The following is a 23,043-nucleotide window of genomic DNA, read 5'->3' on the forward strand; positions in this document are numbered from 1 at the left end:
GTTGTGATAGCCTTGCTGTCAGTCAAATTCTAAAGTAGTTCACATATTACTTGACATCCCTGAGGAAAACACCAAAATATGTTTTTTATTGATAAATTTACATTCATGGATTTAAAAAAATCCAACACCATTATCAAATGAGTTTTTGATGATTTTTTTCAAACTTCCTTTCTTTGTTTTTTGAAGAAACCAAACATCACATTTTCCCATAATATTGTAAACCCTCTATTTGATCAATGACAAATATTTTATAGGTCTAGCTGGAATTTGTCTATGTGAAAACAATGCCAAAGTAGGTGTAAAATGTTTCTAAATGTTACAGGATGAGCATTACTGTTTATGTGTTAGAAAATGGATTTTTGCATGAAGACTGGCCGGGTGATATTTATTAATAATTTTGAAGGACACCTACTTAAACTTTATCATGCTTAGGTAGTTATGAGGAAGCGTCCAGACCCTCTTACAATATACAATATATCATAAACTGATTCCAATATGATACATATGATACTGATATATATGCAATAAAGACAATATCTCTTTTAAATTATGCCACTTATGGCTCTGTTATTATTATTTGATAATAATAATAATAATAACTTTATTTATATAGCACCTTTAAAAACAGAGTTTACAAAGGGCTTTGGCAATCAAAACAAAACAAATAATGCAAGATGCATAATTTCAATATAAAATAATACAAAGGCAAATAGAATATATAAAACGTAAATTAAAAAGATGGAAGAAGTAAATTTAGGGATGTTGTAAGAAACAAATATTTCCTAGACTTTACTTTAGGCTGCCTGCAGTTCTCCTCAGCACCAAACACAGGCACTGACACGTTGATCTGCTGTGAGACATCACACAGTCATATCTCATCACCCCGCGTGGTGTCGCTGTCAACAACCTCAAACCACGATCAAACTTTCTCGGTTGCGTCACTTCCGGCTTGGTCCTCTTCCGACACATCTCGTGATTTTATTTACCTGAGTGACTCTACGACGAGAACCGGCTGCAGTCGTTATTCATGGGGCCAGACGAGCCCCCGAGGACACTAAACATGCTTCACCGGTGACACCTCTTTAGATAAAGCTTCTTTAAAAAACGAACCATGTGGAGACTTCAGGGTTTTGTTGGCAGAGGTGAGAGAAATGTCACGGACACATCCCCCCTCTACGTAATGCCATGTTGTGTCGCTTTTATTAAGAAATAAACGCCGTTCAACGTGATTCCGTGCTAACATAGCATTAGCTGTTTAGCTAACAGCTAATGGAGTCAGTTTATCTATAATAACTAAAAATACTTTCCCTAGTTTTTGCTCTGTCGACTAACAACGACCACCGGGTTATTTTGGGCAGTCAGTCAAGTTAGCTCGTGTTATTGACCAACTGGTTTCTGGACCCAGAGACTGTGTACGGCTAAACTGTAACTGTTTAAACACATAAACAAACATGAACATATATTACATTGTCATTTGTTAAGTGTCAATAACGCTTCCTGCACTAAACACCTGTGCACGTGCTATACAGACACCTATATCCAGTGTGTTATTTAGAGAAATGTAAGTTTAATGCATTGTCTTTTCCGCATATTAGTTTCAGTTTGTTAACATTCGTGCTCACATTTAACCACTAATAAATTCAGAATGTACAATAAAAGAAGTATACCTATATCTAAATATACAAATTAAAAATAAATAAGAAATGTTGTATATGTTATTACTTTTGTGTTGGCGGGGATTGACTTATTTATTAATGATTCACATAAATTGTTTTTGTGTTTTACGGATATGTTGGGAAAATTTGGCAAAATAAGTACGGCACTGCAAAACTATTTGCCATAATGGCATTTCATTTCCTAAAAGTCAGTGTACACATGTTAACCAATCAGATCATAATAGCTGGGTTCTTACAATTTCTGCAAAATGCATTTGTGTTAGGTTAAAAAAATAGAATTAGTTGTTAATTCGGTAATATTTCAGGACTTTAATACTGCAAAAGTGCAGCTGCACATGTTCTGGTACTTATTTTATATGCCCCATTGTTCTACATAATTTCCCAGAAATTAACAGATTAGTCGTTTAATTTTTATTTGAAAGGTTTCTAAAAACCTTTTCCAAGATAATCTGACAGATGTGGCATGTCTGATAAAACAGCAATACAAATGCATAGGTTTGCATCGTACAGTAAAGCACACAGTTGACGATTAATAGATAACAAAGTTTACAATAATATGTCAGTTAGTTCTCTCAGGGAAATTCCTGTGGAGAACAACAACTGATTATAAACTGCTAAAGTGACCAAACTGAAATAACTGTCTAGGATCTTAGTCTCTTTTCCTATTATTCTCTCTACGAAGTTTTCTAGGAATTTAATAAGAAATGACACACTGTGCTCTGTATGTCAAGTAGCTCCTAGGAACCATGTATTCCCTGAAGTTTGAACACCGGACATTAATGTCTAATTTCTGCTGTTTTTGTATTCCCATCACTTCTCAGTTCTGCATCGATACCATGCCAGCAACAACCCCCTGCGCCTCCCCCAGAACCAGGGGCAGTCTCAGGGACTGGGGGAGGTTGAGGTCATCAACAGCTCAGCTGTCCTCTCCACCTCTCGACACTCCTCTGACGGCAGGTACTGTCACACCTCCATCGTTTTCTTTATTACTGTTCAAACTTTGTCAAGGTCTGAGAAGAAAAGCCTAGAAAGAAATAATAGAAAAGAAAACCACTGAGCGTCTCACTTTGATCTTACGACTTTGGCCTCAAGCCACTGGCATATTATCAGCTGACGTAAAAATATCCTTTGAATTAAGGTCAAACCTCAGTGATTCCCCTCATCCCATTCCTTTCTTGTTCCTTTACCCCTTCTTTGAACCCGTTCTCCTCTTGGAGCGCTCACACTGCCTCCCCTTTCAACTGTTTGCATCATCCAGTAGCATCTGCTGTAAGCATGTACGGGGGTGTTTGAGGGCACAGAAACAAAGCCATCTGCCTGAAAGATAATATTTCTGTGGTGCCTCATTACATACTGGAAATAACAGACATATAATTGTAGTATTTTGTTTGTGCTGTTTTTTTTCTGTCAGCTCACAGAAGGAGGAGGATGGCGAGAAGAGGAAGAAACAGAGGACCTTTCAGTTTGGCTACGCTGAGCTTCCACGTTACACAGCCCTGGATGCTGTGGGATGGGTATGACTTCTATTTTTACAATTTCAAAAGTAAAAGACCTTTCTTATTTACTAATATGTCCAGTATGAAAAAAAGATACAGGCAGTGAGTGGAGTGTAGCTAAAACTGAGCTAATATGCTCTCTCCTCCTTGTTTTGGTTAAAAGTCTAACAGCACAATTCTGGATTAGTTGAAATGTTTCAATTGTTTCCAAAGGCCAGTAAAAAGAGCATTGAAATGATTTAATCAATTTGAAATAAAAGTATAACTATGATGACGTCATGATGATATTTACATAGCAAAAGAAAACAAGTATGTTATGACTGTAACAAATCACATTTAAGCTGACTCTCCACATGTTGGTACCAGAAGTAGCAACACACATCTCAAGTTCCCATGACAGCAGTGACGGTGATGTCTCTCCACAGGGTGCTGCAGCGGTTTTGTTCATGCAGATCTGCAGGAGGATCCACTCCCAGTTCTCCTCCAGCACTGAGCCAAGTCCGATCCCTGGAGCCCTGACAGCTCGCTCCAACCTGCACAAGTGTGGCTACCGCATTCTGCTGGAGATTTGTAAGTCCATAACGCACTATTGGAACTAAGCAATAAGTCCACTCACGGTTCACCATTTTCATCAACTAAGAATATCCTGGTTTACATAACACACTTTTAACCATCCCCTCCTTTTCCTTTTAATCGCATGTAATCAGAATCCTGACTGTTTTTTTTTTTCTGTTTGTGTGCGTGTCTGTTTGGGTTCCCCAGTGTCCAGACGTGATGTCCTGCCCAGAGGGAGGAGTGTTTTGTGTCTGCAGGGGGTGCCAGAGAGACAGAATCAGGATCAGTCCCCAGCTCATAGCAGCAGCAGCGGCAGTTCAGGTGACGCCAGTGTTCACAGCAGCAGTGAGCAGGACCATCTGACTGCTGACTGCTCCATCTCTGACCAGCAGAGGACACTCCTGAACCATGATTCTCCTACACCCGGTTTGTTCTGTGCTAATAGTGGAAAGATTGTTTAAAATAGTATTTTTATCACATTTTTGTTGGCCTAATGTTTTATGGAAGCAGGAAAATAAGACTTTTTCCTTGCCCCACTCACAGAGGAATCACTTCTGTCAGCATCTCGTCCTCTGCAGAATGACGCTGACCAAGACATCACAGAAACAAAAGATGCTAATGACAAGGTGAAAGTCTACCCATTTAAAGAAAACAGTATATATTTTCCTTATCCTTGCAAATTACTGATTGACTTGGTATTATGATTTTTTTCTCTTCTGTGTTTTTAGGACATGTTGTCAGATGAGGAAAGGCTGGCAGGAGCGGCACTGAATCTCAGACATGTGGGAGAAACCAGCATCCCTGTTATCCTTAACATTATTGGTAATGATTTATTGACACGATAACAAGCCAAATATTTTTCACACATTCGTTTCTACTCAAGGCAATTCTTCCTCTATTGTCTTAATGTTTTTGAAAAATTTGATAATTTCTCTATATTTTTAGGTCTCGAAAGTGCCAAGAGTGGGAACTACGAGGAAGCTTTTACATGTTTTGCGGCTGCAGCGAAGCAGGGTTACAGCAAGGCCCAGTTCAACCTGGGTGTGTGCTATGAGAAAGGCAGAGGAGTCAACAAGGACAAAGAGAAGGTGAGAATTCAGGCAGCACGCTTTTTTCATGAGTGCTTCATTATGCTGAAATTAGCATATTTACTCTTCTGTCAGAAATCAGTCTGAATAACACTCTACCTTTTCCTCCCAAGGCTCTGTATTACTACTGGCAGGCAGCAGTTGGGGGTCACAAACAGGCTCAGTACCGCTATGCAAAGCTGCTCCTGACCAGCAGGGCGCACCAGAGTGTAGAGGAGCTGAACACAGCCATCAGCTTACTGGAACAGGCTGCTGCAGCTGGACTTACTAAGGTGGACATCATGACAAAATCCTATTAATGTTAATTAATTATTTCACAGAATACTTTTGCAACTGTAGTGCCAGTACATTAAAGTACTGCAATACTTAAAATAATATTTTCTCCAACAGTGCTTTTCGACATTACTCTTATCATTTTATGAGACATTCAATGTACTCTATCCTGGTCACATAATAACTTTTGACATGTCACAGTAGGAAAAGCTATTTATAAGTCATATAATGAATATTAGATTATTTCTGTATCGCTGCTTCAGTCTCAGGGTCCTGGTTTCGAGCATGCTGCCTCACTGTCATGACTTATTGGGAGACGTGAATAGAACAGAGCCTTCATTAATGTTATTAGTAACGCTTGCTCTTCTCCTATTATGAAAAGTCAAAATGCCTCCTGATCAAAGGATTACTATACTTGTTAAAAAGAGATGGTGAAAAGTGCCACCGTTAAGCCATGAAAACAAAACATTAAGATTTATTTTCCATTTAGTTATAGAAAATAAAACCTGGAAAAAGGCATATGTCTGTCATCTTAAGAACAGAAAGTTTGTCCCACTGTAATCGTCAACTCCAAGTTTATGACCTTTTTCAGATCAATTTGAGAACCAGGGAGAAAATAAGATGATGAAGTAAAGTAATACGATGATGTTGTGTTCAATTATAAGCGTTTGGAGCCTGATTGTGGCATTTTGATGCAACATTGCTCAATGCAATTATCTTTTTCATGATGGCAGATAACCAATTAGAGTATAATTACCAGGACTTGCTTTCCAGTGCTGTAGGAGTTATCTTGATTATCAGTCAGAATCAGGTTTTCACATACAAGGAATTGGCCTTGGTGTATGATGCATAACATTTAACAAAATAAGAGAAAATAAAATCTAAACGCAAGTAATGCAACAATCAAGAAACATAAAATAATAAAAAAGAATGATAATAACATGGGAAAAAATGTGCACAACATATCTGTTTTAAAAATGAAGAGCTGTACAGGTTTGTGCAGGGATGTGCAAAATATGTTCCAAGGAATGTGCAAAAAGTGACAGAATAGAGTGTAGGGAATATGCGTGATTATGTACAGAGATGATAATGTAAAAGAAGATGTGCCTAAATGTAACACACTGTGCCAGATGTGTCAACAAGTGATCAATGTGCAGATATTTTTTTCATGAAATGGTTTGGCCATAAAACATAACGAATTATGGAAAATGACCATCAAAATTCCCTAAAGCCTAAGGTGACCGCTTTAAATGTCTTATGTAGTCCAACCAACAGTTCAAAACCTTACGATATTCCATTGACTATCAGTCTCACAAAGGAGAAGCTTAAACTGGAGAATGTTTGACATTTTTGCTTGAAAAACAATCACTGGTAATTGACAATCAAAGTGTTTGCTTTTCAGTTTTCTTAATCAGTAACTCGACTAGTTGATTAATCAAGCACTCGTTTTCAGTTGTAATGCTCCCTATTTAGCTTTGATGTAATCATTGAGCCATCTATTTAATCACTGGCTTTTGCTGGGTTAGAGCAGGTGTATGTATCATTTAGTGCTCGTATATCTTTACAGAAGTAAAACAACTCTGTGTTCCTCTTCCCCTTCAGGCTCAGGTCTGCCTGGCTTCAGTCTTCTCTCAGGAGCCGGTGAGAGACGGGAGCAAGTCCGTCCAGTACCTGAGGATGGCAGCAGAGAGAGGAGTGTGTGCCTTCTAGATGCTTCTTGTGTTTTATCTGTGGCTTTATCGCTGAGATTTCACCTCAGCTCCTACTGTCCCACCATCTCATTCGTTGTGCATGAGGCCAATCTACACCGTCTCCTGCTTTTTGATGCTCACAGCTTATTTGTAAAACATCCTAAATTACACATATTTGCAACTGTCTGCTGCAGTTGTGTTGACGTACTGACTATCACTACATGTGATTTTAGAGCATTGCTAAATATGCTTTTCTGAATCACACAGAGCTGTTATGCTTGTTTTCATAGTGGCATCTTCAGTCCTCTGCCATTAACCATGTCTGCTTAAATTCATGGCGTTTAGCGGTTTAGAACGTGTAACATTAAGCTTCCTGCCTGCCTCTCCAAAGATGTCGCCAAATCAAGTTCTTGTACATATAGAAGATTTTTCCTGAAGTTCAGATAGCCAAACCTACACATTTAACTTTGTTTATGTGTGCAGGATGACACCGCCCTGCTGTTCCTTGGTCAGTGTTTCGAGAGCGGATTTGGGGTGCAGCAGAATCTGAGGACAGCGATTGAATACTACAAACGAGCCGCTCTAGCAGGCAATAAGCAGGCAAAGAGCCTACTGACGCCTCCTAAGGATAGATTCACCAAGGGTAAGCACATATGGCAAATTTCACATTTGTATTAGTCATTGCATTTTGTGCAATTGTCAGTTATGGCACTGCATGTGACGAGCTTTTAATGAGCCAAGACAGCAGTGATAATATCTGTGAAAATGAGCAATTCATTTCTCTGCTGTGTCCCGCTCCTCCTCACCAGAAGATGCCGTGCTCCGCTCCATCCGTTCAGCTCCATGTTTCTCTGCAGCCGATCGGTGGCTCCAGCCGCAGCTCTCCTCTCTGGCCAGTCATTCACCTCCCTCCACCAGCCGCCCCGTCACCCTTCCATTTCTGCCTCACTCTTGGAGCACCGGGAGCCTGTGTGTCTCTCCTGTCCTGTCCTCCGTGCCTCTTAATGTCCATCCCTGCAGCGATGAGGGAGGAACCTGCCAGTGGACTGTAGGGATAGGTGTATAGGATATCCTAAGCCCGCACAGGTCAAGCCAAGGAATGTATTTCATAGCATGAATGTGAGAAGAAAGGTCAGAAGTGTGTAAGGTATGTATGTTTATTGTGAAGTTTAGGTTAAAGTAGATTTTATACGTGTGTAGACACTTAAGTATGTTGAGGATTTTTTATATGTCTGAGAGAGTGGTTGGATTCAAGGTCTTACAACATTATAGAATGAGATATGGAAGCTTTTCTATATCTGTTTCTGTACAGAACAGTGTTTTCTGTGAGACAATTTCTCCTGTGAGAAACGAAATGTGTTCTGGGTGCCTTTGGGTGGGTTGACAATCTTAGATGTTTCTCTCCCTACTAATGTTGGATTAATCACTTGAAAAAAGTTTGGTATAACTGTGTCTGTTAACTATATTGCATGGTTTCACACATCTGAAACTGACAAAGTGCTTTAAATTAGTGTCATGTTTTAACCTTTAATGATACGGCATCATTGTGAAAGAACAATTTCAGAGGAGATCAAAGGGAATGTTTTCTGATAGCCCAAACTGTTAAATACACCAAAGTGAGTTATAATGCGCTTTGAGGAGGATGTTGTACTGTTAACGCACAAGCTAAGTAAAATAATAACAATTTAAAAAATCCCCTCTATTTTTGTCATCAAGCCTATGATAACAGGTTCATCATTATTTAAAAACATGAATGAAGACTCACAATAAGATTAATGATTAATAATATTTTCATTTTGAGCATTTGATTTATAAATTATGTATCTTTTATGCTGCGTTACATTTACCTCAGAAGTTGGAGGTTGAAGCTGGGAATGACATCACACTAGAATTGATTGCATTGCATTACACCAAGTCTCAAAACGAAGATGTCGATTGAAGATGTCGTTGGCAATACCAGCTGATAAGAACACATTAGGGGCCGATCACACTGAGACGCTAGAGAAGCTCCGCCTGTTGGGCGCTCCTTTCTTGCTCTCGCTCTTGCTGCTGTATGACATGTTTTTCTGGGGGTTTTGGGCACGCATAAAAGTTAACATTTTTTCAACTTTTCTGCTCAAGCCGCGGAGTCACACCACTTGTCAGTGTCACTTTTTGCATGCACAGGCAGCCCTGCATCACAGGTGCTCCAAGCTGTTTTTCCTCTTTCCATTTCAAGGTGTTTTTGGAGCAGTCGCGCCTGGCAAGATGCATCTAGATGTGATCGCCCCTTTAGGCTTTATTTTGCACATACACACACTGTGGCAACATTGCCACAGTACTGTGGCAGTACTGTGAGTATGACCATTTTAATAAGACACAGATAAGAAAGAAGTGCTATTAAATGACTAAAGCTTTGACTACTGTTGATGCTCGGAGCAGAAAACTTGGATATTGAGCTTGGGGGTTTTTGAGGCTCCTCCAACTTTCTGAGTCAGAAAACCGACCTCAGGGGGCGTTCCAGTTGAAATTTTCAACTGGGAACTTGGAAATTCCAACCTACCAGTGCAAATGAATCGCCCGTTAGACACCTTACGACTAAACAGCAGAGTGACCAAATTTAAATCAATTTTGAAACCTGTAGCTGTCACATTTAATAAAAGCACTTGAGCACACCGTTTTGGTAATATACACATTGATATTTATAATATAACAAGTTGACAATTCCAGTTTACCTGTTTCTGGATTTATTGGCAAAATAGAAAAAACTGTTGCAACTGTCCCTGGTCTCCCCTATTCCAAAGAGGAGAGAGTATTGTAATCCTGCATTCACAAAAGCTTAAATTTTAATTCAGCAATACAGTAGTCTGTACGTGTCGTCTGTATGGAAATAACTTTATAGAGGGTAATATCGTTAGTTTTAGGACCACTTTGAGTCAGTCCTCATACAATATTTATCAGCAGAGAAATAAAACTGTGTTTCAGGGGCAGATGTGATCATCGGTGCAGCACTATAATACTATTCATATTTCTTCACACTATAGCATGACGTAAGACCCCGATGATGTGTGATTTCATTACCTGAGTTGCAAAATAACACCGGCAGATTTATTATGGTTGCGTCTTCTCCGTGCGCCGAGCGTGCTGCGTCCGCGGCCGTGATTGGCCGGCTGTGCTGAGAGCTCCACAGCGCCACGCCGCTCCGGGATCCTCTGGTGCAGAGAGAAAGCGCAGCTTGGCCGCCAGCGAGCACCGAGCCGGGCTGGGAGGGCAGATGATGTGATGTGATCCAATACGGGCGGCCGGCTGCAGCTACGGGCGGACTGGCACTTAAAAGCGGCTGTCGACCTCGGCCCTGCTCACTACTGCGTGTGTGTGTGTGTGTGTGTGTCGTCGTGGGAGCGGAGGCGCAGAAGCCCGGAGGCTGACCGAAGCGGTGAGTGGATGTAAATAGATGCTCTAGATGGGATGCGCTTCTCTCCCAGTGCGGCGGTGGTGATGGGGCTAGAGAGAGAAATGGGCTGGATGCTGAAGATTTACTGCGTCTGTTCGCGACAGCTTTGCTTCCGCAATAATGGCAACTCCACCTGTGTATCTTCGGCGTTATGGTGCATTTAAAGACGATCTAACGCTGTTTCTGATACACCAGCAAGGGACTTTATTGAGGTGGCAGCAAGAAACGAGGGGCTAGAATACTCCACCCATGACATCATCGACTTTTCCAAGTTCACCCCCCCCCCAGCTTTGTGCTTTCATCTGTTGCATTTCATTTGTGAGGCAGTGGGTGCAGTTCAGAGTTGAGGCAAGAGGCCTGCCATTGCAGGGAGTAAGTTGATAAAAGATGGTTTCCCCCGACAGGCCAAGATCTCTGTCAATACCTGATGATGAATCCCTAACGCTGTTGTGGAACGATACAAATTTGATCCGTCTTTATAGGGTGACCTTCAAGTGAATACACTTGTCTGTAAATCTGCATGCAAGTTGAGCAGACAATGTAAACACCCAAAGCAGATAAGGATCCTGTTTTGGCACCTTGCCCCAAAAATAGAGAAGAACATTGTATTTTGTCTGTCAACAAGTTTTATTGTCATAGTGCGAGTAAATCTGTAAGAGAGGATGTTACTTATATGATATGTGCTGTTTTTTTTTTCATATATTGCTGTACATTTTACTGTCATGCAAGTGCAAGGAAGAGCAGCAACAGAACCAAAAGATTTGTTTATTGATACATTTTATCAGCATGCAGTTTGCTCTTGTCCCGTGACCAGCTGCTTAAATCTCGTGCATCTCATGAACGACCTCCACTGTTGAGAGCACAACAGATTTATTGAAGACAACAGTTTAACTACCTCTGTGTGTGTTGACTGCGCCCCACTGTCCTGCAAACTGCTGTGTCATTCTCTTCACTTTCTCCCTCTCTAATAACCATCCTCTCTCCTCCCCACTCCGCTCACATCCTCTCTTTGCCCCACTTTGTTCAACTAATGGAGATCTGGCTGCATTGTCGAAGGGGTGGGGGGCAGAAAGAATAGGACGATCCAGTTTGTCTGCAACTCAGACTCAATAATAGTAAAAAATAGAAGAAAGGGACAATAGGGAGTTGAAATGCTGTTTGCTTATTACTCCTTGACTGTTTTGAGGGGCTGTGCCAGGATGTGTAATTCGTCCTCTGAGTCATGCATTATATTTGTGTGATTTTCAGCTTCAGTGGCTCAAGGCACAATTTGAAGCTGTCTGGTGGAAAGCTAGCATCACCACACTTTTTAGGCTTTTAGCTCGGTATCAATGCATTTTTTAATATTGAAAAGATTTTAGAAGCCGCTTGGCTCAGTGCAGGTGGTTTGTACTTGTTGACACTGTTTGTGTCTGATCACAGGCCTGGAGTGTGAGCGCATGCAGATTCAGCACAAACAGGTTGTTGTCGTTGTCTGGCTCAGTGACAGAGGGACAACACGACAACCACCCAGGGACAGGGGAGCTGATAGGGGCCCCGCATGAACAAAGTGCACTGCCCAGTGATTCTGCTCTCTCCAAAAATCCTGCCTCTGTCTTTTCCCAAGATCTTGTCGTGCTTTAAAATCTGCTGCGTATGTATTTTCCATGTTTCTGAGAAAAGGCGCTGATGATGACTGCAGCACTGTTTGAGGTGGCAGGATGTTTATACATAATGCTTGCGTGCCTGGGCATGTTATTCTACCTGTGTCTGTGTTCAGTTGTTTAGTCCTAGCTTCCCACAAGGTTGTATCCAAATTAGGTAATTCAAAAACAAAAGTGACAGTGATGCAACCCATACATGTGCTGTGTCTTAAGGTCACAATGACTGTCTGTCTTTGTTGCCATCCATCTGTCTGTGTTCTGCATCACAGGGCTGATCCACCCAGAGATAAAAGAGACACGGCTAGCTAGTTAGCAGGAGCTGGCTGCCACTTCTCCTCCCAACAGACTGGCTTACTGCTCAGCCCCGGCTTTCAGTCCTGGATGAATACATTGAGGGTCTGACTCACTCCCAATAACATGCAAATACAACCCAGCTTTATGTCTTTGATGCCGTGGTTTTTTAACACTTCAACAGTGACACCTTATGTGTAAAAGGGGGCGTGGGGCTAGAGAGGAATCTGCAACATAGTGTATCAATAAAAGCCCCTAACACTGAGCTGCAGCCAGAGAGAGCAAAGAGCAGGATGCTTTTTATCAGCTTCATGTTCAGTTGTAACATCAGAGAAATGCAAATGAGCGACACAGCACTGAAAGTCTCAACGTCTCAATGATGTCATCATTATCCCATCTGTGATGATGTCAGAGACAAGCACATAGAATACATTTATTATTAGTACAGTGCAGGATACAGAGAGGCCAGAGAAACAAAGCTTTTAAAGATAAACTAACCAAGTGACCAACCATTTGCCAGCCATAAAGCTAAGTAGGCCTAAAAGAATCTTTCACCCACAGGAAGAAGAGTGTTATTGTACTCTGACTGATTCAGGGAAAATAGAAAGTGAGACATTTCTCTAACTGTATGTATTAAAACACCTAATAGAAAAAAGTTTAAATGGAAACTTCAGTATTTTTTATCAGAGAAATGAAACGTTTTTGTTAACCTTTCACTGATCTGGTCTGTTTGTAGTGTGTGTGTAAACAGCTGTGCGTTCCATTACCCATAGTGCCATACTACTCAGTATGCCAGAATATCCCAATGTCCCAACACATAGTATGTCAAAGGCAGGATTCCAAAATTACCAGGATGTTCTGCTGCATCCTGTTGGATTTTGCATTGGCGAGCCAGATTGCTTTTTTGGCTTTTCTAATTCACAATCCTACCCTACCTTATGTAAATTTTACTGTTGTGAATATGTTAGAAACTACAACTACTAAAGCTATGATAAGAGGAGCTCACCGAATTGATCTCCATCTCTGGCAAAGTCAGAAAATGGGTTTTGTTTTGTTTCCAAGGTGACGGATATATGCACAAGAGGGTCGAAGTTTAGGGTGCAGGGAATGAGGAAGTATTATGTGCATACTACCTGCAACAATACATACTTTGTAAGGGCAGTCGCAGTACATACTAAAAATAATAGGAACAAATATACAATTTAGTAACCATGCCAAGTCTTGCTCAAGGAGAAGCCTCGCTCTGAAATCTTGCAGACATTTCCACGTTGCCAAAGTCAGCTAAATATTCAGACATGACATTTAAAATATTTGAGATAATGCTAAGCCATGCTTTCTGTAATCCAACACAACAAACTCTTCCCGACACTCCTCTCTCCAACTCTTGCTAATGTTTGCACTGTTGTTTTTTGTGCAAGTCTCTTCTTGTGAGATTTCAAAACTCCAACAGATTCAAACAGATTTCAGAGTGAGAGTTCAAATTGACGAGCAAAAGGTTAGGAAGAACGTTTAATTTCTGTGGTGTCTTCTATTATGTTTTTGGACACTTACAATAAAAATCTGATCCTGTCAGTGATTAAAAACAAACACCTGGATGGATTTTGGCAGCACACAATTGTCCATAGGCAGCTGGACCGCACCAGTACCGCTGCAGTTTTCTCAGCACTGGATCAAATTGAAATATTGTTGTCTCCATTGGGCACTTAGTCACAGAAACATGGGAAAACAGGGGTCAGGTAGAAATATACTGAAGTTTACTTTCAAATCCATCTAGAAGAATCCTTATCAAAAATGTAATGTTTGATGTTATGTGTTTATGTAAAAAATATAATTATATTAATATTCATATATGGTTGACTTGTATATTAGTTTTTTTACAGTGTTTTTGTCAATATTGGTATTGGCCATAAAAAGCATCAGTACCAGTATCAGCTGGACAAATACACTGTTACATGAGTCCTAACGGTGTGTCTCTTCTCTCATCAGCTCTATCACAGCAGTGTATTTCCAGTCAGCTATGATGTCAGTACAAACTCCTCCCCTCTCCCGCTCCGGCTCATCCCCGTCTAATGTGGGCTTGGCCAATCGCAACGGATCCTCTGCCACCCCTCCCACCTCCCTCAGCCTTCGCTCATCATACAACCAGCTGCTTGGGCGAGACGTCATCAAAGAATCCATGGAAACTGGAAGTTCGGCCACCTTGCCAAAGAGCCGTCAAAGGTACGCAATGACCAGTGTGCGGAGCGCCATGGGCATAAGTGACAACTTGGCTTTGTCCTCTAAAAATCAACCTGTAACCAGAGGGAGGGGCCTCCCCACAAAGTCCTCCTCCAGTTCTGCCCTCTATTCCTCCTCATCTTCCTCTTCTCTGTTCAATACAACCAACCCTAAACTGGCCAAGAATGGGGCCAACATGCAGAGACGGGCCGAGAGTCAGCAGATGGAGCTGAGCAGAGCAAATACAGAGGGCAAAATTCACAATGATCTCATCAATAACCCCAGCTCTGATTGGCTAGAATTTGGAAAAGACAACTCCCACCTGCCCCCGTTCCGTAGACGGACCAAGAGTTTCTTGGAGTACCATGGGAAGGGCTGGGATCTGGACCTCAATTGGGGAAACAAAGAGGAAAAGGAGCAGAAGAAGCAGCAGCCATCCCCAGAGAAGGAGCAGGCCAGCCCTGTCAAGGAGAGGGAGAGTCAGAAGGAGGAGAAGCTCAACAGCAAACAGAGCTGCCAGGAGGAGAAGGAAGAGGTGGAGCCAGTGGTGGAAGAGGAGGAAGATGATCCCACACCTACACCGAGGCAGCCCTTGCTACCAGTGGTGGTGGAAGCCCCTCTTTCACCCACCTCCTCCTCTTCCACAGACAGCCCAGAGTGGGTGCCAGACAACCAAAACCACATCCAGAACCAGGCTCAGGTCAGGGAGGAGCTCTGTGCCCATGTTCAGGCTAGTCCACGCAGTCCTGCAAAGCCACCTCGAAGCTCCCAGCCGCGGGTGATAAAGGTCGAGCTGCACCCCAACAATGAGAACCAGTTTCTGCAACAGTACCCGCCTTCTTCCCCTAAACAGAATCGAGCTATAGAGAGAAACACCCCTACCAGGAACAGAGCACCCCCCACCCTGCCAGATCCTGAACCAGAGACCGGACTCCCTAAAGTAGGTCTAAGAATGGATCTGACTCCTGAAACTCCATCAGAGGATGAAGACTCCAGTTGGACCACCCTCTCCCAAGAGACACCATCTCCTCAGACTCCACGGGAGACAGGTTCGACATGTGTGATTTGTCTTTTTATCTGATCTTCCTTTTCTTTTAATGAGCATATCTGTGTCAGCCTTTAATCATGTCTTCATTACACCCTCCTTTCATTCCCTCTCTCCCTCCTTCTGCCTCCTACAGACTATCTGATCTGGAAATTTACCAAAAGCCTCTTCTTAGGCAAGCAAGTAACTCCAGCAATAATGCTGGAACCTTGAAGGCCCCTGTGAGCCACCTTATGGCACAGAGAGCGATTAGGATGGACAGAAGGGTAGGATACTGCAGAGAGCAGGGTGTGATAAAGGAAGGAGTAAAGGGAAGAGAGAAAAGCAGAGCTGCATTCAGTGAGCGATGATTGCCAAGGAAGGATGACAAAGCAATAGTTGGAGACTGTGAGGGAGAGAAATATAAGAAGGCAGATGGGGAAAAAGAAAGCCAGGAGAGAGAGGAAGGGAGAGATGCTGAAACCCACTGGGTCCAACTACAGGGGATGAGCCCTGGAGTTGCTATGACAACAGAAACTAAGAAGGGACAGGCTGACCATCACTGAAATTTACCCTGTCCATCCCTGTGTGTGTGTGTGTGTGTGTGTGTGTGTGTGTGTGTGTGTGTGTGCTTACAGCCTTTTGTATGTATGTTTGTCACGATCACATGTTTTTGCAGAGCCTTCCTGCGTGCAAACATCCATATGTATGTGTTTGTGTTATACAGTCACACAATATGTTTTTGTGTATCACTGTCATCCAGCAGCAGATGTATGGGGTGAGGGGGACCTGCCCCCAGGCTGGCGGGAAATCTCAGACTCATCAGAGATCTATTTCTGGCACATCCCCACTGGCACCACACAGTACCACCGACCTGTTGCCTCCGGCAACCAGCACACCTCTCCCGACAATGAGCCAGAAGCTGAGCGCGAGCCACAACAGGAAACGCAGGATTCCCTCAAGCCACCCAATGAGGTGAAACCCACAGACCTAACACATCTCATGGTCAAATATTTTTTTTATTTAACTTTATGTCTGCAAAGCTGTAGATACAGATTTAGATTAGATACAGGTTTTAGACACAGTTTTTGAAAATCACACATAAAAGCTTTGCTTTGCTTTGGTGTTGAGAATTGACGAGAGACATGAAAATAGAAAAGAAAAAAATACATTAAAAATGTTACCATTTGTACTGTTAAGTACTATTTGAAAATGTGTGCAATGTAAGTATTGTAACTATATAATGTAACTATGCTCAATCCCAAGAGAGAATTTTATTATGCTAAATATTAATAATAGAGAGAGAGAAATAATTTATTTAAAAAGGATGTCTGCACCTCCACATACGCAGTTTTGTGAGTAAGTTGGGTGGCAGTGACATTTCTCCTACCCTCCTCTATAAGATTTTAACAATGGGACTGAGACCCATAATTAGATTAAATAGATTAAATAGGTGAAAGCAGCAATAAATTTGGTTAATTTACAAAAAAAGACACTTATTTGTAAAATTAAGCATTAAAGTTGAATCTTGTCTTGAAAATAATTGGACAAAACAGTCTTAACTCAAGGTCCTTTGTCCTGTGTTTTAAGTGGTTTTAACCGTATCTAACTGTCTCAGTGAGCCATCTTCATGGAAACTTAGCAGACTTCATTGGATGATAAAGACTGAGATGTGATTGAAAGCTCTAGAAAAAGTTAAGATTATTTTGTCAAACATTTGTAAAATTAGTTTACAAAAGCACAATTTAAAATAAATTAAAGTAGCGACATGTAAAAAGCACATTTAAACACAGGTTAAAATGTTTTCTGTGTGGTCTGGGAAGAACCTCTATTATTTCAAAGGTTGATGTTATAACTGGCTAATGTACAATACTATTCCAACTAAGACATCATTACCTGTCTATGTCTCTGTATTCGGATAGAAGACCAAAAGACGGCTTGGTTCGGTTGAGGGGAATAATCTTAAATTCCAATAATACTGCATTTGTGTTTATTTATAATTCAACTGGGTTTTTTAAGTTGAGGAAATTAGCACAGACTACAGCTAAAAACTACAGTTTTAAATCTTAGTTATGATGTATAGGTTACAGTGCTTTGAAAGAAACCCAGCTGCCATACCAGACTTTTTGTCCTACTTTTTCCAAATTCCCCTAAGCAATAGCTGGGAACTATGATGTCCCTACCTGTGGGATCCCGGACAGGTTCAGGAAAGCATAAAATATTGAGGGCTTTGATGGGCAAATCAGAAATTTAAAAAAGCCAGATTTCAAGTTATTATTAATTTACAAAAACACTGTGTGTGACAGTCCACCTTCTCAGACATTTCAGTCATAATTTTTTTTTTGCCAAATAATAACATGTAACTTTGGGTAAAATGTATCTTTTTTCACCACATTATCTGTGTTTTCCTAAACGACAGTCAGATTTGAGTACATCCCAGAAAACTGTTGATGAGCACTGATGTTCCCATCGTCCTCGGTCTGTCTCTGTTTCTCTCATGCTGCATCTCTCTCCGTCTCTCTCCCGCAGCGCCCCAGCAGCCTGATATCTGACAGCTCTGTGGAGCCGGTCCCCTCACCCTCTGGCTCCTCCCCCTCCCCCTCCTCCTCCTCCTCCACCCCCTACAATGATGTCACCTCTTCTGGACCAAATCTCAACACCAACACCTGTACAGCCAACGTGAGTCTCATTTAGCGTTAGTGTTGGTGTTTTAGAGTGTTCACTTGTTGACATCATTTCTCTCCCTCTGGAGAAGTTCAAAAATATTTTTGGTGATAGCAATTAATAGTTTTGTTAATGAATTTAGGCCTGAATGGGAATGCTGCAAATGTGCTTCAAAATTCAAAATGCAACACTTAACTATAAACTCTTAAAAACATAGCAAGTCATACTGTTACATAAGATGAAATATTCCACAAATAATTTGAATGTGAAGGTGGCATCACATCTAGCTTTTCTAGCATTTTTATTAGCTGTTTTATCTCAGTAACACTTTGCATAGCTGTCTTTAGACTGTATTTCTCCCTCAAAGCTTGATGGTGTCATCGATTCATATCTTTGCTTTCATTGCTGCATTTATTAGAATTAAATGAGCACATAGTAATCTCAGTCCAGGTCAGTCTGAGGTGCATATTCAACAAAGATAATTATCTCTCATATGAAGTTAAAATGAGTATTATTCTCTTTGGTTATTACAAAGAAAATGAGATCAAATAAGTTGGTGAAATCAATATTAGAATCTGCCTGTTTTTAATCTCCATCCCCTCACAGCTGTCTACCTCTAATGTTAGTCTCTCTTTCTGAATGTCTGTTTTGCTCCAGGAGCTGAAGGACTATCCGGTCTATCCAGATCCCAGTCTGAAGGCATTTGAAGGGGCTACCCTCCGCTATGCTTCACTTAAACTCAAGTAATACACATAGTCTCTGCAGTAAAGAAATATGTATAAATTCTAGATTTGTGTGTTTTGATAAACAAGTTTGGGAAATATGACTCTTATGGGACAGTTTGTCTGATGTTTCCCTGCAGCCCCCCAGCCCAGCTGGAGACAGTGGACCTTAACAATACCTTCTCTGATCCAGAGGCAATGGTAAGATCACAAAAGCAACATACTTAAAGGGACAGTTCAGCCCCAAATCAAAAATAAATAATTTTCCTATACCTGTAGTGTTGTTTATCAATCTAGATTATGTGAGTTTCCAAGTGATGGAGATATCGGCAATTGAGATGTCTGCCACTCTCAAATATAATGGAAGTATATGGCACTTTGCTTTTTGTGCTCAAGTGCCAAAAAATACACATTTGAAAAACTCAGTAGCAATGTTCATGCTCATGGACACAATGTGTGTGGTGACCAGTCGGGACAAAGTTATTGGCTGTTACAACTACAAGCCAAGGACCTAAACTGTATATAAGTGAGAATTAAAATATTATCACTGTAAAATTTTACAAGCCAGTGTGGTAAGTAGCCAGTTTATTCACTAAAGCATCCACTGACTTTCAACACCGTTTGGGTGCTACTTAAAATTAGTACTTAATGACACAGCCTGCCATCTATAAAGAGCTGTTGGCAACATTTCTAACATTTAATGAGCGCATATTTCCCAGTTATTAATCCAGTCTGATCTATTTTGTTGAACAAAGCCTTTAGCAAGTCATGTATTTGTCAATGAAGGGAAGTCACCACGCTCTGTTTGCAGTGACATAATGAACCCGCTCACCTTCTTACCGTCCTCTCTCTGTTTGTTGCAGTGCCACTCAGTGGTAACTCTTGGAACTGAGCCATGGTGGATGTGTTTAAAGCCAAACTAGTTTTTCCACGAAGAAAAGCACATGTACACCTCTTTGATCAAAGGCAAACTTCACCATTACTGCGAACAACATATTTAATTTACCCAAAATTAACAAGTTAGATGATGAATACTCACTTTGTACAAAAAGGCAAATGTTGCATTTTTAGATTCCAAAACCAAAGTACCGTGCAAGTTTATTGTTAGGTTTGGATTTGTTCTTTTCCCTAGAAGAACAATATTAAATCACAAAGGACAGAAAAATAAGATCCATACATGCTTTACTGATTAAAATTCAAGTGAAAGAAAATCTTGAGATACTGAGATGTCTCTGAGGAACCCAGAAACTCAGGGGAACAGTGTGGGAATTCAGATATGATCTTCTGATGTGTGAAAGTTTAATGAGGAAGAGAGCAACAGAGAATAACATGGTCAGTTGGAGAGAGAGAGAGAGAGAGAGAGAGAGAGGAAAAAGGACACGAGTGAGGACAGTAAATGCTGCTAGCCTGAGGCAGTCCACACAAGCACAGACACACACGTTCACACCTACACACAGTCTTTCATTTTGCATGTGTTGTCTTCCCCAATCAAACCTCTCTCAGTTATTGCTCTGACTCTGGCTGGCTTGTGATGGTACCGTAATTGTCGCTGCAGTCGCTCTCAGTCGTCAATTATGACCCAATAGAAGTGAGTGGTGCTATATTTTTCTGCAGAGACTCTGCTCTCTGCCTGTATTTTCTTATTTTCTTCTTATTTTCTATGCTCAGGACATTTATGGGCATGTGCCCCTGCAGCGTGAGGTTGGGGCTATATAAAATGGTAGTGGCCAGGTGCCAGACCGTAAACAGCAGGCATCCAAGAGACACAGCACCGAAAAAGATGCAAATAAAGCGAGGCGAAATGCCAAACAAAAGTAAATCTGGGTTTGGCCTTTATTTTCTACTTGGCTTTTTACTTATCTGCTGTTCATTTTACTTGCCCTGGCAAGCATTTAACAAATGGTAACCATCGTTTTTTTGTAGTATACCTTCAGATTAAAGTTCATTTGAACTTGGATCTTGTTTTTGCACATTTTGCCATGATTTCTTTGAGCTATGGTGACAATCTACTTACTGATTTGATTACTGAGCTCTTAGAGAGTGTCGACATTGCTGTAAAGAAGTCAGACAGGGCAAAAAGCATGACTTATCAGACAGGTTTTAAACAAACCCACAGGTTAGCCAAGTTTATTTGGAATCAAATTATTAATGGGAACAGTAAAAGTATTACCTAAAATGTGTGTTTTCAGAGTGACATATTGATTCAACTTTGGCCTTCACAACTTGCCTAAATGTGCACACAGTGAAGGATGATTCTTCAAAGTGCTTTGAGAAAAGCTGGCTTGTTTATAATCTGTCTAATTGATTGACTTCCCTTATTTCTTGCCCCAAGAGACTTTATTGAATCAATGTCACCTTGGTTTGAAATCTTACCAATTTTATTGATAACCACAGTATTCTCAAAATCAACAAAATGAGCCAAAACTATTAAAACAAGATCTGTTAAAAGTGAAAACTAAATCACCTAAATGTGTTTGTTGTGTTCCTTCCAGTCATTTCCAGTGCGATCTCTGGGCTGGGTGGAGATGGCAGAACAAGACCTGTGTGAGGGGAGGAGCAGCGTGGCCGTCCACCACTGTATCAGACAGCTGTCCTACTGCAGGAGGGACATACGAGACTCCGCTGGTGTCTGGGGAGAGGTCAGTGTGTCATCACAGACAGTAACATACAATATATATACTATGTAGCCTCTACGGCAGTGGATGGGGTCCCAGCTTTTTGGCTTGTGAGGCAACTAACCTTTAAGCAAAACATTCCTTTCAGGCTGAAAGCCCAATTTGCACATTCTTCTTATCAGTGGTGGAAACTCGTTAGTAACGTAGCCCAGCTGATTATCAGAACAACACTATTTCAAATGAAATTTCAATCAAGTTTGTCAATTAACAGTTTTTCACTCTATTTTTCAATTCACGTGCATTTTTATCACCGCCATTTTCATCAATTAATTTTGGCACTCTGACTCTTGAGGCCACTTTATTTAAATCATAAATGGATATTTTGTGTTGTGAATGATCAATGAAAGATGGGGAAAATTATGAAACATTACTCTGCTTTTGGTCATGTCCAGACTGTTTTCATCAATTTAAATTAATGAAAGCGCTTTATGTTTTATCATGCTATTTTTTTATTTCACAACTGTTTTCTTTTTCCTTTCTTTTTTTATTTCACAACTACATTGCCCTTTTTCTAATATACACGCAATTACATCATCTCCATTTTAACAATTAATTTTTGTTACTTTCACTCCTCATTGTGTTTTTCTTTATTGCAGTTGGAAAGGCTAGAAGAGTTCAAACTATCAGTTATGTCACATCAAAAAGCCAGAAAAAAACAAATGCAATTTGTGTTTCAGAGATGACTTTTGTTTTAATCATCTTGTAACCCCAGGTTGTGAACCACAGCTATAGTGCATCTCTGTTTGTGATCTTGTGCAATAACTGTACATGACATACATTAATATCTTTATGAGGTGCAATAGCATTTGGCACTATGCACAAATAGTAGCTTCTGATATGCCACGTCTATTTTTTAATTATTTTTCAACTTTCTTTTTTTATTATTATTATTAATATGTATGGCAGGTGCACATTTGTGTGTATGTGCATGCATGTGTGGAATGTGCAGTTGTGCACAAAATTTATTTGTATAAGCCACAACAGCAATAAAGTCATTCAATTGATTTTATTCTTTTACAGGGTAAAGGGATGCTACTGGTTCTTCAAGATCGCATGTTGACCCTGGTTGACCCAGATGATCGCAGCCTGCTCCACTCTCAGCCAATCAGTAGCATTCGTGTCTGGGGCGTCGGCAGAGACCACGATAGGTAGGTGGACATCACACATCTTTCTCCTTTTATTAAACTTTTTGGTGTTGTTGCTGCATTTTGTGGCATTATTGGCTATTTTATCCCACTGTTTTAGCTATTCCAAGTGTCATGTTTTTTTTCTGTTGCACACAAAGAAGAACACAAACACACAGCCTCAGACATGCACATTAGTGTGTGCAAACACACAGCACATGCAACACAGTGAAATGCACGTTACATTCTGGCTGATTCAGGACTTTTATCTAATCGTCAGAGAACTGAAGTCAGCCTCATTAATATTCAATGCATATTTGCGCAAACTGCATTCAAAACTCCATAATTACACTTATTGCTCCATGTTTATGCTCCAGACAGAGGACCTATGGGGCCCTCAGTCATTTGGCAATGTCCCATGGTCTTAACCTTTCACTATTGAGCTGACAGTGTGCTGAGGCTAGCACAGCT

General features: G+C 40.9%; 2 protein-coding genes across 4 annotated transcripts in view; both read left to right on the forward strand.

Annotated features, from left to right (window-relative positions):
- Positions 1–941: 941 nt before the first annotated feature.
- On the forward strand, positions 942–8,472 carry dele1 (DAP3 binding cell death enhancer 1). Of its 2 annotated transcripts, none has more exons than XM_042493967.2 (12): positions 942–1,142; positions 2,498–2,633; positions 3,088–3,190; positions 3,598–3,742; positions 3,935–4,153; positions 4,271–4,353; positions 4,456–4,549; positions 4,673–4,815; positions 4,929–5,087; positions 6,691–6,783; positions 7,263–7,422; positions 7,592–8,472. In XM_042493967.2, the coding sequence occupies exons 1-12, from the start codon at positions 1,112–1,114 to the stop codon at positions 7,843–7,845; spliced, it is 1,620 nt and encodes a 539-aa protein (XP_042349901.2). In that variant the 5' UTR covers positions 942–1,111; the 3' UTR covers positions 7,846–8,472. The 2 variants fall into 2 exon arrangements, with proteins under 2 accessions (XP_042349901.2, XP_042349899.2); XM_042493965.2 differs by having other exon boundaries at positions 944–1,142; positions 7,589–8,472.
- Positions 8,473–8,700: 228 nt separating this feature from the next.
- Positions 8,701–23,043, forward strand: part of apbb2a (amyloid beta precursor protein binding family B member 2a) — a 50,368-nt gene continuing 36,025 nt past the window's right edge. The window contains exons 1-8 of one of the 2 annotated variants that reach the window (XM_042493571.2): positions 8,701–10,194; positions 14,133–15,412; positions 16,151–16,362; positions 17,917–18,066; positions 18,709–18,794; positions 18,914–18,974; positions 21,266–21,412; positions 22,469–22,596. In XM_042493571.2, coding sequence (XP_042349505.1) covers positions 14,164–15,412; positions 16,151–16,362; positions 17,917–18,066; positions 18,709–18,794; positions 18,914–18,974; positions 21,266–21,412; positions 22,469–22,596 — 2,033 coding nt within the window. In that variant the 5' untranslated portion in view covers positions 8,701–10,194; positions 14,133–14,163. The remainder of the gene's footprint in view (positions 10,195–14,132; positions 15,413–16,150; positions 16,363–17,916; positions 18,067–18,708; positions 18,795–18,913; positions 18,975–21,265; positions 21,413–22,468; positions 22,597–23,043) is intronic. The other variant, XM_042493572.2, reaches the window with a different exon arrangement.

The sequence above is a fragment of the Plectropomus leopardus genome, chromosome 8, assembly GCF_026936395.1.
Source record: "Plectropomus leopardus strain MGB_pleo_1.0 chromosome 8, ASM2693639v1, whole genome shotgun sequence".
NCBI classification, from domain to species: domain Eukaryota; kingdom Metazoa; phylum Chordata; class Actinopteri; order Perciformes; family Serranidae; genus Plectropomus; species Plectropomus leopardus.